At 36.0% G+C, this 16,337-nt stretch overlaps 2 protein-coding genes across 2 annotated transcripts; one reads left to right on the top strand and one right to left on the bottom strand.

Moving 5' to 3' along the window:
* The first annotated feature begins 1,312 nt into the window (after nt 1-1,312).
* On the top strand, nt 1,313-11,102 carry LOC146147052 (uncharacterized). Its single transcript, XM_083387486.1, is given in 13 exon segments — nt 1,313-1,676; nt 1,786-1,876; nt 1,969-2,014; nt 2,448-3,038; nt 3,274-3,471; nt 3,579-3,618; nt 3,690-3,790; nt 3,980-4,116; nt 4,445-4,597; nt 5,898-6,058; nt 8,023-8,213; nt 8,765-8,923; nt 10,193-11,102. Coding segments are annotated over 13 exon segments (2,070 nt in total). The 5' UTR covers nt 1,313-1,617; the 3' UTR covers nt 10,336-11,102.
* A 1,399-nt stretch (nt 11,103-12,501) lies between these two features.
* On the bottom strand, nt 12,502-16,337 carry LOC146147051 (transmembrane protein 164-like). Its single transcript, XM_083386597.1, has 5 exons — nt 16,003-16,337; nt 15,546-15,672; nt 15,204-15,262; nt 14,552-14,798; nt 12,502-14,184 (listed from the first exon to the last, which is right to left on the bottom strand). Exons 1-5 carry the CDS (start codon nt 16,290-16,292, stop codon nt 13,927-13,929), a joined length of 981 nt encoding a protein of 326 aa, XP_083242723.1. The 5' UTR covers nt 16,293-16,337; the 3' UTR covers nt 12,502-13,926.

Below are 16,337 nucleotides of genomic sequence, written 5' to 3'. Positions count from 1 at the left end.
AAATTGCCTTTGCTTTAGTGGGAAGCTTTTTTACTGCGATTTTTAATGTAATAGTTTTTAATACAATTTTTTTACTACCAAAGTCCATAGGGTTTAATACAAAAGTCCATTTTTTGATACAAAGTCCATAGGGTCACATCAGAGTATCCGTCGGAATCACTTGGTATCGGCTACGATCCGATATTATCAGACATTCCGAATTACTATCTCATTTAATGATATTTTTTTTACTTTCACCGCAAATAAGGATGCTTTTCTCAAAATAAAAATACACATATACCAAAATAAAAATGACACCACAAAAAAACACAGCTAAAAATGGAACAACAACAAGCAAGCACGTTTATACACTAACGATCACATATTGGCGATTCAGTCTATTCTTTAAATTAGGCAAGTAAAAAATTGCTTTGTATTTCTTGAATACGAACGTAATATATTGTTTGACAAACGTCCTAAATTGCACATGGAAACATGAATGACACTGCCACGTTATCTTTAAAGTTAAAATACAGTTACAGATTAGGAGCTTATATAAAAAAGAAGTTGTGTAATTATAAATTAAAATATATTTCATATATACAGTAAACACACATACACTGCTCAAGAATAGCTTTTAGTATTTCTTTATTTTTCAAAAAAATATAATTATATTGGAACACATTTGCCACGTGGGTCTAAACAACGCTGAGAAATATAAAAATTCTAGGCCACACCAATTTTTAAAATAAAGTGCAACGAATGTATGGCTTTCGCGGCCCACAACTACATGATAACACTAAACTATTCAAAAGTAACTCGCGGCCCACATTTGGGCCGCAGCTCACAGTTTGCCGACCACTGGTATAGAACCTTTGGCGTGTCACACATTTGAAATGATTCCGTACATTCGTTAACTAAACATACTTTAATTTATGAGGTATAATCTGTATGATCCCATTCGGGTGGCAAGGCAGCAATCATTTTTTGATGGTATTAAAATCTTTGTTATTTGGATTAAATTTGTATTTTATTGCCAATGGTGTTTTAGTAAAGTAATTTATTTTTATTAGTCGAAAATTCGCAACCGTCTAAAAGCGAAAAAATGTCGAACATCTAATTTCAGGGTTTTGCGGTCCTATCACTGTTGTCGCGGAACTTACAATATTAAACTGAAATAACTCTTCTATTTTCATTTCAGGGTGTGTTTTCGAGGAAGGGTGTAGTTTCGATTTTCGATGTTCATAGAGTACTTACATATTTTTTTTAAATTGAGCAATCGTGGGAAACCACCCAATTGCGACGTCTGTCCAAAAAGGTCTTAACTTGTGAAACCAAGTTCCTTTCCTCTTACTTGGAAAATTCTCAAAGCTGAATCCAACCTCAGCTCCTTAGATTATATGCCGTGCATTACACTTACTACTGGTTAACATTGCATAAGATACTTAAGAAACTAATTTGTTAATATTTAACTCGTTGTTTGTCTTGGATTGATTTTTTCCTCCTGTTTAAATATAGTAGCGTATTTAAATTATAATTTAAGTAATAGCGGTATTTTTTTCAGTTTTGCATTCCTTTTTGGATTTTATATATGCAATTCCCGTTCAGGTATTTTACCCTTTATACAAAACCACAAGTATGCAGGCAAATCAAGATTGGAAAAGTGAAATTTTTCGTGCTTCTGCAAAAAACAAAATGTAAGATAAGAAAGTATACTACTTTTTTTTATTCAAAATAAAGAAAAGTATCTTTATAATTGAACATTACACACATTCCTTTATTACCTTTAAATATTCTGTTTTATAGTAACGAAACTGCTGTGAAATATGGAGTCACAAATGTCATTGGGAAGGCAGCTGTTCTGGAACATAACATCTTTCAAAAAGCTACATCAAGAGTATGTATATTCCATTAAATTATAAATAAATTAATACATAGCACATGTGTATGTTGAAATATTTAAAACACTTATCAAACTTTCTTTTTCAGGAAAACTATGTTCATATGGTGCAAACAGTAATGATGAAGTTGCAAAGTAAGTTAATTTTGTTAATAAATTTGAAAGGTAATGTTAAAAATATACCATTTAGCTGCTAAGTTTTTGTTATTTTTACAAAGAAAAAAAGCTTTAAACTTTATTTAAATGTAACATAATAATTGTACCAAAAGAACATATTAACAAATTATGTAAATATAAAATATTTCTCGCTATAACAAAATTTAGTGTGAAATGGCCTGCCGGAAAATCAACTTTATTAGGATTGTCTATGTCTGTACTCGTAAATATGCAAAAGTATGGCTTGGTAATTTAGGTTATGACAACAAAAGTCAAATTTCTATATTTAAAGAATAAATGGGTAAGAGTTTTTTTCCAAAAAGTTCATATATAATTTTTTTTGACTTAAACAAATTTGTCTCCAAGCAATAGGGGCTTCATCCAACCGGAAACATGTTTTTTTAATTTTTAGACAGCAACAAGCAGCAACAGCAACAACAGCAGCAACAACAACAGCAGCAGCAACAACAACAGCAACAACAGCAACAACAACATCAGCAGCAGCAGCAGCAGCAGCAGCAGCAACAGCAGTTTCAACAGCAGCAACAACAACAACAACACATTCCCATTCAACAGCAACAGCAACAACATCTGCAGCAACAGCAACAGTTCCAGCCTATGCAGCAGCAGCAACAGCAACAACAACAGCAACAACAACAGCAGCAACAACAACAGCAACAACAACAGCAGCAACAACAACAACAACAACAGCAGCAACAACAACATCATCAGCAGCAGCAGCAGCAGCAGCAGCAGCAGCAACAGCAGTTTCAACAGCAGCAACAACAACAACAACACATTCCCATTCAACAGCAACAGCAACAACATCTGCAGCAACAGCAACAGTTCCAGCCTATGCAGCAGCAGCAACAGCAACAACAACAGAACCCTGTGTTTGCCCAGAGAGGTGACTTGGGGCCCAATCAGCCAACAGGAATGTTTCCACCAATGCAGCCGACACAGCCAGTCAACACCATTCTTTCCCACGGTTCTCCTGGACAAGGTATCTTTTTGTACTAATTAATAAATATACCCGTGAAAAGCAAAAATTTTTTAAGTCAGTACTGATGTTTAGATTTTTTGGAAAAATATTTGGAATTATGTTCAATACAGTTCTTTATACTTTATACATATAACCTACTATTTAAAATTAGTTAAAAAAAATGAAATAAAAATGTATGTATTGAAGTGTGCTAAGACTAAATAATGGTATAACTATGTTTACATATTTTGTGTAGGTATGCAAATTCGACCCAATATGACGCCTAACAGCAGTCCTATGGCAAGACAAGGAAACCCAGTTCCAAGTCCCCAAAATTCAATAGGAAATCCTTATTCAAGACAGCCCTGGTCCAATCCATCTCCTGGAAACCAGTTTCCAATGAGACAGTTTCCCAAACAAATGCCAAGACCAGTCGCCCCAAATGTAAATGAACTATAGTAGTTAAAACATTTTGTTGTTTTAAGTAATAGTAAACATTGTTAATAGTAATTTGTTTTAAATATAAATGACAATTTTTTTCTGAACCATTTTTTCTTGTGTAGCCTGTGTTGACCATGCTGGAAAGCACTCCACAACCAAGGTAACAAATACATTTTGTTTATTTGCATGTTATTTGGAGAAAACTACAAAATAATATTAAATACATTGCAGCATCATCCCAAGTTTGTCCCCTGCACACCAGTCCCCACAAGTTCCAACAACATCGCCAAGCCTCAGAACGCCAGGAAGTGTGCAAACTGTGCCCTCTCCAGGTATTTAAAGCGGTAGTTTAACCGAAAAAACGACCAAGTTGTAGTTCAGGAAATGTAGTTGGCTTTGCTTGTAAAAATGAAGATGCGAACTGCTGACTAGTTATTGATGTTATGGAAATAACGAAGTCGAACAACTTTTGACGGAGCGTTTTCTTTAATTGAACATACAGCATTTGGTTTGTATTTTAGGCATGCTTGCTGTGCCAAGTCCTACAACAAGCAATCAAACACAACAGCAGCAGCAACAAGAGGATGACAAAGAGTACATGGAAAAGCTTAAGCACTTGCAGAAGTACATTGAGCCCTTGTCCAGAATGATAAATAAGGTTGGCAGAAGAAACGTATATAACGATGAAGCATTTTCCTAATATTAACCCGTCATATTGTATAGGCTTAAACATAGTCCTAAAGTAGACGATTCGTCATGTCATATTTTTTTTTTCAATTTTTGACCAGAGTCGAACTTGGATTGTGTTTGACCAACTCCGCAGTCCTGGTTTCTATTATATAAAAAAACTAGCTAATGTTGTTCATACTTAAAATTATCGGATATTCATAGATCGTTTATAACCGCATGTACATCAATAGTTCAGGCGACAGATTTCAAGATATTTTTAGCCTTTGGTAACAAACTTTATCTTGCTTCATCCCCAGTTTAATGAGGACGAGGGAAACTATTCTAAAGAAATGAGCAAGATTAAGGTACTCCGTGACAACCTGATGAACCCACGCAAGCGCATGCAAATGGGGACGCTAGACAAATGCGAGAAGGTTCTGCAAAACTGGCTCGGCCAGAGAACTACCAAGGTACATTGCGCTTTAACACGCCACTCGGGACAACAACCGTTTTATTGCCTAAATAAGCGGAACACGCGAAAATATTGGATCGGATTAGAGAGTGTTATAGTTATACTTGTCCGATTTTTGTCCAATTAATGTGATGCCAAATTAACTTGTACCCTTTAACGCTCTGTAACAACGTATGCCTTCATAATGTTTTTTCTAAAAATCGAATATAAATTATGCTTCTTAACCCTAAGGCAAATAATATTATATCTTTCCACGTTTCATTTTTATCAATTTCGCTTGGTTTATTGTAATGACGTTATTTGGTATCGGATATCCGCACTTTATGTCTAAAATATTGGGGTTTCGGAAATAAAATATATCAAATATCCGGCTTTTCTGCCTAAGAATATGTTGGTGGCAGACAAAAACAAATTTTATCCCGCATAATGTGATAAAACATTAAAAAAGGAGGTTCACGGATTGAAAAAGGTTAGGAATGTCCGGATACCAGATTGTTTGAACAAAAAGTATCGTGATTCGATTCTGTACCATGTAAAGCAGTGTTGTAATGACTAAAGTCATTGACTTGACTTAAGTGCACTCAAGTCAATTTTTTCAAATGACTTGACTTGACTTAAGTCTTTTAGACAAATTACTTGACTTGGACTTAAGTCATTTTGTCAAATAGCTTGGGATTAAATTAAGGGTCTTTCATTTAAATTTCTCTTAAGTTTTGCACATTAAACCTATTTATTTCCCTATATTGCGTTTGTGTTATTTTTTGAGTTAAATTATTGCTTATAATCGAACAAGTTTACCAATTTTAATAGTTTAACAGTTTACTTTTATGTCAATGACATGACTTGAAATTGACTTGCTCTCATAATCACTTGACTGGGACTTGACTTGGACTTCAGTTATTTTTCAAATGACTTGACTGGGACTTAAGTCATTTCAAAATGACTTGTTTACAACACTGATGTAAAGTCATGATTATGGTCGAATAAGAAAAAAATGATTGAACTGTTTTTTAGGGTGTTAACCAAAATTTGCTTTCGCGCTAGGGAGCACTATAAATATTTATCTTCTACTTTTAAAGCAACATTTTTTTAGAAATTTGCCCAAGGTAGACAACTTTAGGTTGCTTCTCAAAGCATGGCTGTCATGCACAAATTAATTTGGTATCGGATCAGCACCGATATCAACCTAGTTTCGGAAAAGTACCGATAATATCCCTTAGCATCAGGTATCGGCTCCTATACGATATTATCGGACTTCCTATTAAACACTAACCATTATAGCATTTTTTAATAATAAGTGCAGTTTTTTAATCGTTTTTTTTTTGTTTTCCCCGGACCAGCACATGTGCCAGCCATTCCTCAACGTGATCGCTACCGCCACCAAGTCGCCCTTACTTAACCACACCCTGAAGCGCACCTTCGGCCCGGCGGTCAGCACCATATGCGGTGACTACAGCACGTGAGTGGTGTAAGACTTAGAGTGAGGCCTTTATACGCGTGTGACGCCATCGATTGTATGGACATGGGAGTGTGACGTCATCGATTGTATGGACACGGGAAGGTGACGTCATCGATTGTATGGACATGGGACTGTGACGTCATCGATCGTATGGACATGGGAGTGTGACGTCATTGTTGACCGGTGCGACTTCCGAAAGCGGGATTTGACCGGTTCGCACCGGTTTTTGTACGATCCCACCTTTGACATTTTGCGAATTAACGTTTTTTTTTTTCGTTTTCAGTTATAGTTTTAAGTTAAGCAAACCTAAAGCGGTCTATTGCTATTGAAAGAAACGTTGCACGTTATTCATGTAAGATTTAGAAAGTAGAGATGAGCCGAATTAATGAAATCGACCCGTTTTCCATTATGCCGGCTTACATGTCTTTCTTAAAAATCGCTTTTTCTACGCTCTGTGTTTGAGGTACTGGGTTGTATAAAATGTTGCATGATTTCCTGTGGATTAATTTGCGACTCAAGGCAGTGCAAAAACTGACCGTGGGAAATTGCACGATTAAATTGTCGCCCACTTTGCTTAAATTAGCTGACCTTGTTTCAAAATCTCTTCACACCTAACGTTCAAGTTGTAGTATCGTTACTTACCCCATACTAGGCTGGTATCTGTTCTGATCCGAAATCTACTTAATCTTTTTAGTTTTGATTTGCGTTCAACGCAACAATTCTATCTTGAAGGGTAAGTTTAACAAAAAAGTTTCGTTGAAAACAAGAACTATGGCAGTAAGAAAAGTTTTGTTGAAAGCAGTAAAATTGATTTGACTCAATCGGGCCGATCTCAATCAAAATGCCACCCGTTTGTACGCTTTGGACGAAGCACTCGAAAAGTTTGTAGCAACACTCGATTGGAGTCATTCACTTACTTATATAATGTCTGAAGTCCCAGTAGTTTCCGCTGCGACTCCTGCCAGTGTTACTCAGAGAGTTTACACGTTTGTTTGGTGAGTTTTGTTATTATGTGAGATATTTTAGCCAATTAAAGTCAGAAGAGTTAAACTTGACGTTTTTCTTTCATTCTGGCTTTTGGTGTGAAATCATTAATTACAAATCGTAGCGATTTCTTGCGAAGTGTTCTTGAAAAACGTTCATTTTTATAACCCCATCTACCAATAGTATTTAATTCATTTATTTAAAAATAGCATTCAAGACCATTTTTTTCTGATTAAGTCTGATAAAAAGGTTACGTACTACCAAAGTACAAAAACTAATTTCATTTTGATACCAAATTATTCCCCAAAACAGACCTGGCAAGGAAAAATTCAGCCTATAGGCTAGTAGCAGGCTATAGGAGTCAAACAAAGCGAAGCGCTCTCATTTAAATCGTCAAAAAATGTTTGTTCTCGGCTAGAATCCCACTCTCGGGCTAGAATCTGCGGTCGATCTGTTTAAAGTTAAACCATAACGATTCAACTAGCGGATCATTATCGCCGCCATTTCCTCGTCGATTAAAAGTGGTGCATTCCCACTTGAGGGATTTGCTAGATCTTCTGATGCTGTCATTCGGCTCGATATTTGGTGCAGGGCGAACGTATTCTGTTTTCGCACACACAAAGCTATTCTGTCGAACTGCGCTGTTTGTGCAAAACATGTTGCTATATGTCAAATAAAAAAATGCTTTGTTTTATGTGTGTCAAATTAGCTTGGCATTACATAAAAAGTGTTGTATTTCAAAATAATGTGAATGGAAACATTGTTTCTATTTAGCTTAATTCACAAGGATCCAATTTTCACATGTGTTTGAAGTATAGTTTGTTTACCACACCGCGTTTAACATTACATTTGTAAAAATACGTAAATCTTAATATATTTTTAGTTTATTTAACATGTTAAGACCTTTCTTTCTCATTTTTTAAAACAAATAAAATTTAAATGGCGCCACATAGCAGTTTAAAAAATTTCCACTTTTAAAGGCCGGACTACATCCCGAACAAACGTCAGTGCTTGCGGGAGGCAGTGCGTAAAATGAAGACGGAACGCGATCAGCGGAGCGTGTCGGACGTGGTGCTGGGAGAGATCGCAAGACTGGACGGCAAATTCCGAGTGTCGGTGGATCGAACCTACAGCGCGGACGACGGTTCGATTCGCATCATCTGCCAACTTGGTAAGTTTGTTTGTCTAAAAGCGGTTTACTCGATCGGGCCGATCATTCCAGATCTGATCGCGTTGTGTTTTTCATAAACCTGGGAAATTTTTTGCAATATCTAATTTCAAATAATTCCTGGTTTGTCTAACTGCTGATAGCTAAAGTACCAACCTGAACATATTGACATTGTTAATTTTCTCTAATTTAACCTTTAATTGATTTTACTTTTAACCTAGATTCGTTGCAGCTTTATTGCTTTAATTGGTTTGTGTTAGATGCATTTTGTCGCTCCCCTGGCAATTATTTGTGTTTTGAAAACAATTTCAAGGCATTTACGAGACGATATATTTAAAGTGGTTTAAGAGTAGTTTTTTTAAAAGACACCTCAAGAATTAGTACACGGCGACTCTATTCCCATTAGTATGTTCGTGAATCTAAAATAAAATCTATAAAATTAACAAGGCGCAGAGAATTGACTTTTAACAGGTGACAAAATGCCGAGTTAATTGTCTGTAAGAATTTACAAAACAGCACGTCATATACTGACTTATTGGGACGAATTTTTTCAGAGAACCGCAAGCTGCCTTCGGTGCCTCCCCTTCGCCTTGTGGTCCCCTCCTCCTACCCCAAGGAGAGCGCCGAGTGGGACCCAGCCCCCCTCTACTCCCAGCATCCCGCAGAACAGGAGGGTAAGGAAGCGGGCGACCGCGCATCGGAAGACTCGAAAGGTGAAAGCGATATGTAGTTTGTTTTATTTAGACCAGTGGTTGACCGGGGTGCCGCGGCACTCAAGGTAGGGTGCCATTTTTAACGGTCAATGGTGCCGAGAGATATTTTAAATTAGTTAGGATTCCAATTTTAGCCCTATTAGTAATTAAGCTTCTTGATAAATTTTTTTTGTACTATAAAAGTGCCAAAAAGTAAGGTTTTGTCAAACTTGTTGCACAGGTAATGCGCTGTTTCAATCTCGTTTATTGTAACGTTACAGCCGAGCAAGGGTGCCGCGAACTATTTATAATTTCTGTAGGGTGCCGCAAGCCAAAAAAGGTTGCAAAGCACTGATGTAGACGGTAGATTGTGTGATTTGTGTATTTAGAGAATAACAGCAATAACTTATACAGCAGAACTACAGTGGCGACCTACGTTATAAATCGACCGTCAGCATCGCATTGTGCTAACTAATCTGTTATGTGATCTATATGATGCACCGCAAGGTATGTTTTTACCAAAAATATATCTTGACCATAAGATTGTGCGTGAACAATCAGTTGCTTTCCACCGAGGTGCGGGTTTAAGACGATTGTTGCGGTTCTCCGGGGACGTATGTATGTAGTAATCCCAATCATTTTGAGCCTTTAAATTTTTATTAGTGCCACATAAACTGCCATATTGGAGTAAGCTTTAAAATAGCTCGTTATTTTATCATAGATTGTTTTGTAGTGGCCTTTAAATATTTGGTGTGGACCCTTAATTTTTTGCAACCCTTGAAAAAATACTATGTCTGCTTTGTTTGATTTACCCTTTAATGCTTGTATCATTCGCCATTCACAGTTGCGATGCATTAATTCAAGTTGTGTATTTTAAATTGGCCAACATATTTTGGGTTGACACGGCTACTTATCCTACCCCTGCATTTTAGTATAGAACCGTTAACAATTAAGCCTTAAGTTTAACGTAACTCAAATTTCGCTTTTTTAATTAGTTTCTCGATTCGCATTAATTATATAAATTAATCCTGCTTTATAAAAGAATATATAAAAGAAAGCTGCTTTATAAAAATAAATTAAACAAAAAAGTACGTAGCACAGTTGTCAGGTTTCAGTTTTCGAATGCTATAAAAAGCCCTTAATGGCCTGTGATTCGCAAGCGCAAAAGAGTACATTAGTTGGAGTTTTGAATATAGCTCACGATAATTGAGGAAGGCCGTAAACCCCGAAAAATTTAAAGGACAAAGAAGCGTCAAATTCTTGGCGTCAGTTTTCTTTTCATTTTTACAGAGGAGCTCCAGTCGTTCCAGCGCCAGCTGCAGCCGATCGTTCTTGCCCGCCTCCGACGTTTGAGCGTCTCGAGCTGCACGGTTTCATCACTGATCACAGCCTAGGAGACTGGTGTTCGGGAGGCGTGCGCCATTCCCGTGTGAAACCGCAGCTATGTCTTATACGTTTCCGCTTGTCTTGCGTGTATTTTGTTATCTTTTCGCGATTGTTTTTGGCGCACCGCGCACTGCTGTACGATTTGCCATCAATATTACGTTGCGCATTGCTGCTCTTATTTTGTTGGAATTTGTGCATCAGTACTGAGTGTTGATGTTCTACCAATTCAATCAAATTTGCTTTTTTTACGTTTTCAAGATTTGCCTCTATCCAACCGTGTAAAATAAAAATCCACTTGAAAAATATATTACTAAGGACCTCCTAACGGCAAATCCGATTGAGCACTATCTTAACTGTGTTATCTTATTTGGGGTCCACACTTTAACCCGGTGGTTCTCAATCTTTTATGGCTTGCGGCACCCCTCAGAAATAATAAATGGATTGCGGCACTTCTACAAGAATTTTTTCGTGATTCACTAAACTGTCACAACGTGGGAAGTTATAATTGGATTTATTCCACTCTAATCTTACTCAAAAAGTTGTAGGAGTTGAGCAAAAATCTGATTCTTAAAATTTCTCAAATATTTTGAGGCACCATTGATCATTAGAAATGGCACCCCGGTTGAGAACCACTGCTTTGCAGTGTGGGCCAAGAGTGAATTTTTCTGTAAAACGGCGATTTTCACTTCGTCGTTTTATGAAGTCGTAGTTCTAAGCCGTCGCCAATAGATTGATTGAAAACTTTTATTTCTGGTTTGACTGCTCGTGTTGCATTTTTGTCTTTGCAGAAAAATAAATACTGTCTATAAGTGTACTGCCGCCTAATTTTTCTAGATGTTACGTCAGCAGTTACGTCATATCGTGATGCATAAATTCAAATAATGTTGGCATGCTATTCTCGAAATAAAAGTATCTAAAGTCGAGGGAATCGCGCTAAGAAAAAACAACGGGTTCATTTGGTTTACAGTGGTAAAAGTTTTACCTTAATGAGTGCGATCAACCACTCCAGGTGAAATGGCTCTGTGAAAATACATTATTTGGACTTAAGGTATTATATCAAAAATGACTTTTTATTAGGTTTTTAAATTTATTACAAAGCGTAAAACGTGGAATTATTCTAACGCTCGAAATCTAGCATTTTCTACCTATAATTAGTTTCTCGGTTCGCATTGTATAAATTAAGCCTGGCTGCTTTATAACAGAAATTAAACAAAAAGTACAAAACACAGTTGTCAGGTTTCAGTTTTCAAATGCTGTCAAAAGCCATTTATGTCATGCAAGCGCAAATAAGCACAATGATCGGATTTTAAATAGCTAAAGATAATTGAGGAAGGCCGTAAACCCGCAAAATTTCAAAGGAAAAGAAACGTCAAATTTTCGGTGTATCCAATCATAAAACACTACTTTTGTTTGGTCTGCCTAAGATATTTGATAATATCGATTGGCATATTACTGTAGCTGTGTCGCCGATTTTATTTAGCTGTTATTGTGCCGAAAGCAACAAAGGTTTGCGGAGCTGTGGTCTAATTAAATGTAACACTTAACAACAAAGTATTTCTAGGTTAAAATTTTTTTATTTAAAAAATAATCTCCTTATTACTTAAAATATAAATTTTTGTTCACTAAACCTTTTTGAGGGGTAGAAGTATAGGCCTACTGTTTAAGCACGTTTAAGTGAAAGACCAATGTATAGTGACTAGTGACGTAGAAAGGGTTGTCTAATTTTACATCGTTTATACTGTGAGACACATACAAGATGTAGCACGACAGCACTGCCTACATTTTTATTAAATTCTTCAATCGAAAAAAATCTGGGCCTGTCGAGCCGCTAACACTACACTGTGCCAAAAACAAATCGATTAAAACAGCGTGAAAACTGGCGGTAATTTAAACATGGGGAGTGCTCAATCAACCCTGGCGTTTCTAATTCAAACATTAAACATGGCCTCGGTGTCAGCGCAAATAAGGAATAAACCGGTAGCACAAATTCTAGGTTTTCGCTCGACGCTTGTAATTTCAAGCAGGCCTGTTGAAACCGAGCCGCGCTGCCTGGCGAGTTTCTTCAGGAGTTGCGAAACTCAATTCTCGACGGGAACTTGTGCGTTAAAAATACCATGTCGGTTACTTCACGGCACCTCGGCTGGCTGCACAAATAAACAAGGCGACTGCGAGGGAAGTTTCGGCCCAAAATTGAGCGCCTTCCAGTCAACAACAAAACCACGCGAAGATTTCGCCAACACTAAAGACACCATTTATTTTAGCAATGAAAACGCGTGGAATGTGCGTTTATGGAGAGTTAACTGGCAGAGCAAACAGGGAGGCTGCGACGTTCACAGGTTTAATTAACTGAAAAAATATATATGTGGATTTTCAAGTTGGTACAGTTAAAATAAATAAAACGACATTAAATGTATAAACAAGGTCGAGACAACGCTAGCAAAAATCAAGAATTAGGAGATCTAAAAAGCTATTTGCAACCAGAGCAAATCATGGACTTCGTTCAAAAACAGAAAAACTGCTCACAATGCACAAACAAAGCAAAGCAAACAAATAAGTAGGCCAAGCGGTCAGAGTTCACTAAACGTAAGCAGCCAGTGCAGAAATAATATCATTATGAATGTCCGATATTCGGTATTTTTTTCAAACCGGATTATTTTGGGCAAAAAAAGTATAAGAAGAATTGATCGAAGAAACAATCGTAACGTTTTTAAGATCTTTAGGCCGAAAATTGCCTTTGCTTTAGTGGGAAGCTTTTTTACTGCGATTTTTAATGTAATACTTTTTAATACAATTTTTTTACTACCAAAGTCCATAGGGTTTTATACAAAAGTCCATTTTTTAATACAAAGTCCATAGGGTCACATCAGAGTATCCGTCGGAATCACTTGGTATCGGCTACGATCCGATATTATCAGACATTCCGAATTACTATCTCATTTAATGATATTTTTTTTACTTTCACCGCAAATAAGGATGCTTTTCTCAAAATAAAAATACACATATACCAAAATAAAAATGACACCACAAAAAAACACAGCTAAAAATGGAACAACAACAAGCAAGCACGTTTATACACTAACGATCACATATTGGCGATTCAGTCTATTCTTTAAATTAGGCAAGTAAAAAATTGCTTTGTATTTCTTGAATACGAACGTAATATATTGTTTGACAAACGTCCTAAATTGCACATGGAAACATGAACGACACTGCCACGTTATCTTTAAAGTTAAAATACAGTTACAGATTAGGAGCTTATATAAAAAAGAAGTTGTGTAATTATAAATTAAAATATATTTCATATATACAGTAAACACACATACACTGCTCAAGAATAGCTTTTAGTATTTCTTTATTTTTCAAAAAAATATAATTATATTTAGTAGACACATGATTCATTGTGCAGACTCTAACGACAGTTGTTCGGGTAATTTTACAAAATAACATATACATTTAGCAGTAAAGTATTGTATTGCACTTATGTATTTACATACATATGTATGTATATACGCCAAGGTAACACTTAACACATGGTTTTTAGCTGTTCAATTAACATTTTTAGAACCATGTCAGCTAAAACAATCTTAAATGCAATATACATCAAACAACTTTGCAAAGCTCAGTTTGATAGTTAACCACTAATCCATCTTTAAGCTATGCGGATCTTGTGTTAATGCCTTTTTCCACAATAACTCACATGACATTTGGACAACATTAAAACTTGAAGCAACCCAAGAAATCAGCTTTAGAAATCCAAATGCCATGATTTGGTACAGCTTGCCATGAAACAACAGTACAATATGCTGATGGCCTATTGCCCACATTCGATAGAAAGTGCCTTCAAAGGGGTCGGAAAGGGCTGGACACAACATGTTGTTCAAGTTTACCAGCGTGACCTACACAAAGAATTTTATTAAAGCATTGAGTCATTTCTGTTAAAACATAATTTTTGTAGAGTGCACATTGTAGGGCCTTGGATATGAATGAAATAACTAGGTAACCAGATTGCTAATCAGGCTCTTAAGCGATAAGTTAAGTTAGAATACAAGTCAATTCATGTACAAAAGGCATGTTCACTAAACCACTTTCATTTAATATATTGGAATAAGTATACAAACTAAGTGCTTTAAATACATCTACAGTGATTGTGGGTGTGCATTTGCGTTTGTTTTGTCTCCTGTAAAAATGACACCAAACTAAGTTAAAAGCAAAACAAGGGGCTACTTGTAATGCCGCTACTCAATAGAAATAAAATTGACTTACTAATCCTATTCCCTGTAGTAAGACAAAGTGATAAAAGAAATCCAATCCAGTGCTTAACAGTGGCCACCAAACATCGGTCAAGGGCTCTGGAACAAAGTTGTTTCCACAGGAAATGAGGTATATGGGAGTAGCATAAAGCAAAATGTGATGTAACCAGTAGGATTCTGGTTCAAACGGTAGAATGCGTGTGTTGGTTACAGGAAGGACAATGGCCAACAGAGCACCACTCAACACATGTAGATGCACTCTAGAATGATTAAAAGGTTAGAATAAATAAACAAACTGCCAATTGTTTCATAAATACTTAATGTCACTAAAGCACACATGTTATCAACACATGAAGATGTAGTGTAGACTGTAAAGAATGATTAATAGGTCAAAATTTATCAAGAAACTGGTTATTTTTTCATGAATATTTAATGTAACAAAAGCACACATGCTAGCTACAATTCTATGAAGGGTACAGTTGATTTGCTTTGTGTATAGATGGGTGGAGTGGGGTCAAATTTTCAAATAGTTTAAAATGGTATGACACATATTTTGGTGCTTCTTTCAAAATGACATATTTTAATTGAGAGATACAGTAAATATTGACACAGCTTCCGTACTTTCCACTTTCCTAAACACACAAGAGATAAGCTTTTCGACTGACCTGAAAACAGCTCTAGCAATTGGGGAACGCTTTGTATTATCTACGGTGAGCAAATAAATCTGTAAGAGGAATAGATAATTATTGAAAACTGAAAAGGGCTTATCAATCAATAATAATAACACTGTTTTCTCAGACGACCAAAACAAACACAAAACATATTAAAATAACATTTAAAAGCTTTTTTATAATTTTATTTTTTTTTATAAAAAAAGCTTGTTGTTAAATGCCATTAGGTACCTGGTCTATTTTTTTAATTCCTAATTTAACTACCAAGAAAAAAATTGGGGTATGAATCGAATAGCTAGCTTTAGCCAAATTCAAAATTAAACAGCACATATGTACCTGGGAAAAAGTAAGCACATGACAAGGATTGAGCAAAAACATCAGTGATTTAGTAGCAAGTTTATATCCTATTTCAATACCAAAAACCATTGTAAGGCAAATCAGAAGAGGCATTTGTAGAAGCATTCTGAAACACAACAGGTTCGCTTGGGAAAAGCTTTATTGCTAAAACAATGTATTATTGATTTTAAGGTGCCAGTCTTTTGTTTTAGCCAAATATTTGTTTGATAAATATCAAAATACTTAATAAACTTTTATTTTTATTAAACTAAATATATATAACACAAACAATTTTGTTTTACACCTATGTAATAAAAAGGTACTAATAGGATTCAGGATTTCTTAGACTTAGAGCAAATAAAAATATACAAGCATTCTTGGCAAAGCACAAAGTTTTGATTTAATATTATGCACTAAAAATTAAATGAATGCAACTTCCTACTGTATCTTCAGTTACCTGTGGAGATGGGGCTGGGTTTGCTTTTTAATGCACCCATTAACTTTTGGCGTACTGGTTTGCTGCAAAAAGCCACCAGTATAGTAGCCAGAAGTATTTATACATCTCCAACTGTACACAACTTCAAACAAGGCAATGGTGAGAGCAAGCAAGCTTTCCCATATGCGATGGCTTGTTGTAAGGTAGTCTGAACAAGCCTGCCCTCCATTGCCTGGAACATCGAAGTCAATGCCATCATAGAGCAGGGAAAACCAAGTGTTCCCAAGTGAACTGTTCATTGCATTTGTCATGGTATCACATTATGAAAAAAAAACACTTCACAAAGCTGGTTTCAT

The sequence above is a fragment of the Ascidiella aspersa genome, chromosome 4 (genome assembly GCF_963924565.1).
Source record: "Ascidiella aspersa chromosome 4, kaAscAspe10.2, whole genome shotgun sequence".
Taxonomy (NCBI): domain Eukaryota; kingdom Metazoa; phylum Chordata; class Ascidiacea; order Phlebobranchia; family Ascidiidae; genus Ascidiella; species Ascidiella aspersa.
Note: the sequence above shows the minus strand (reverse complement) of the source record. Positions and strands in the feature narration are given on the sequence as shown.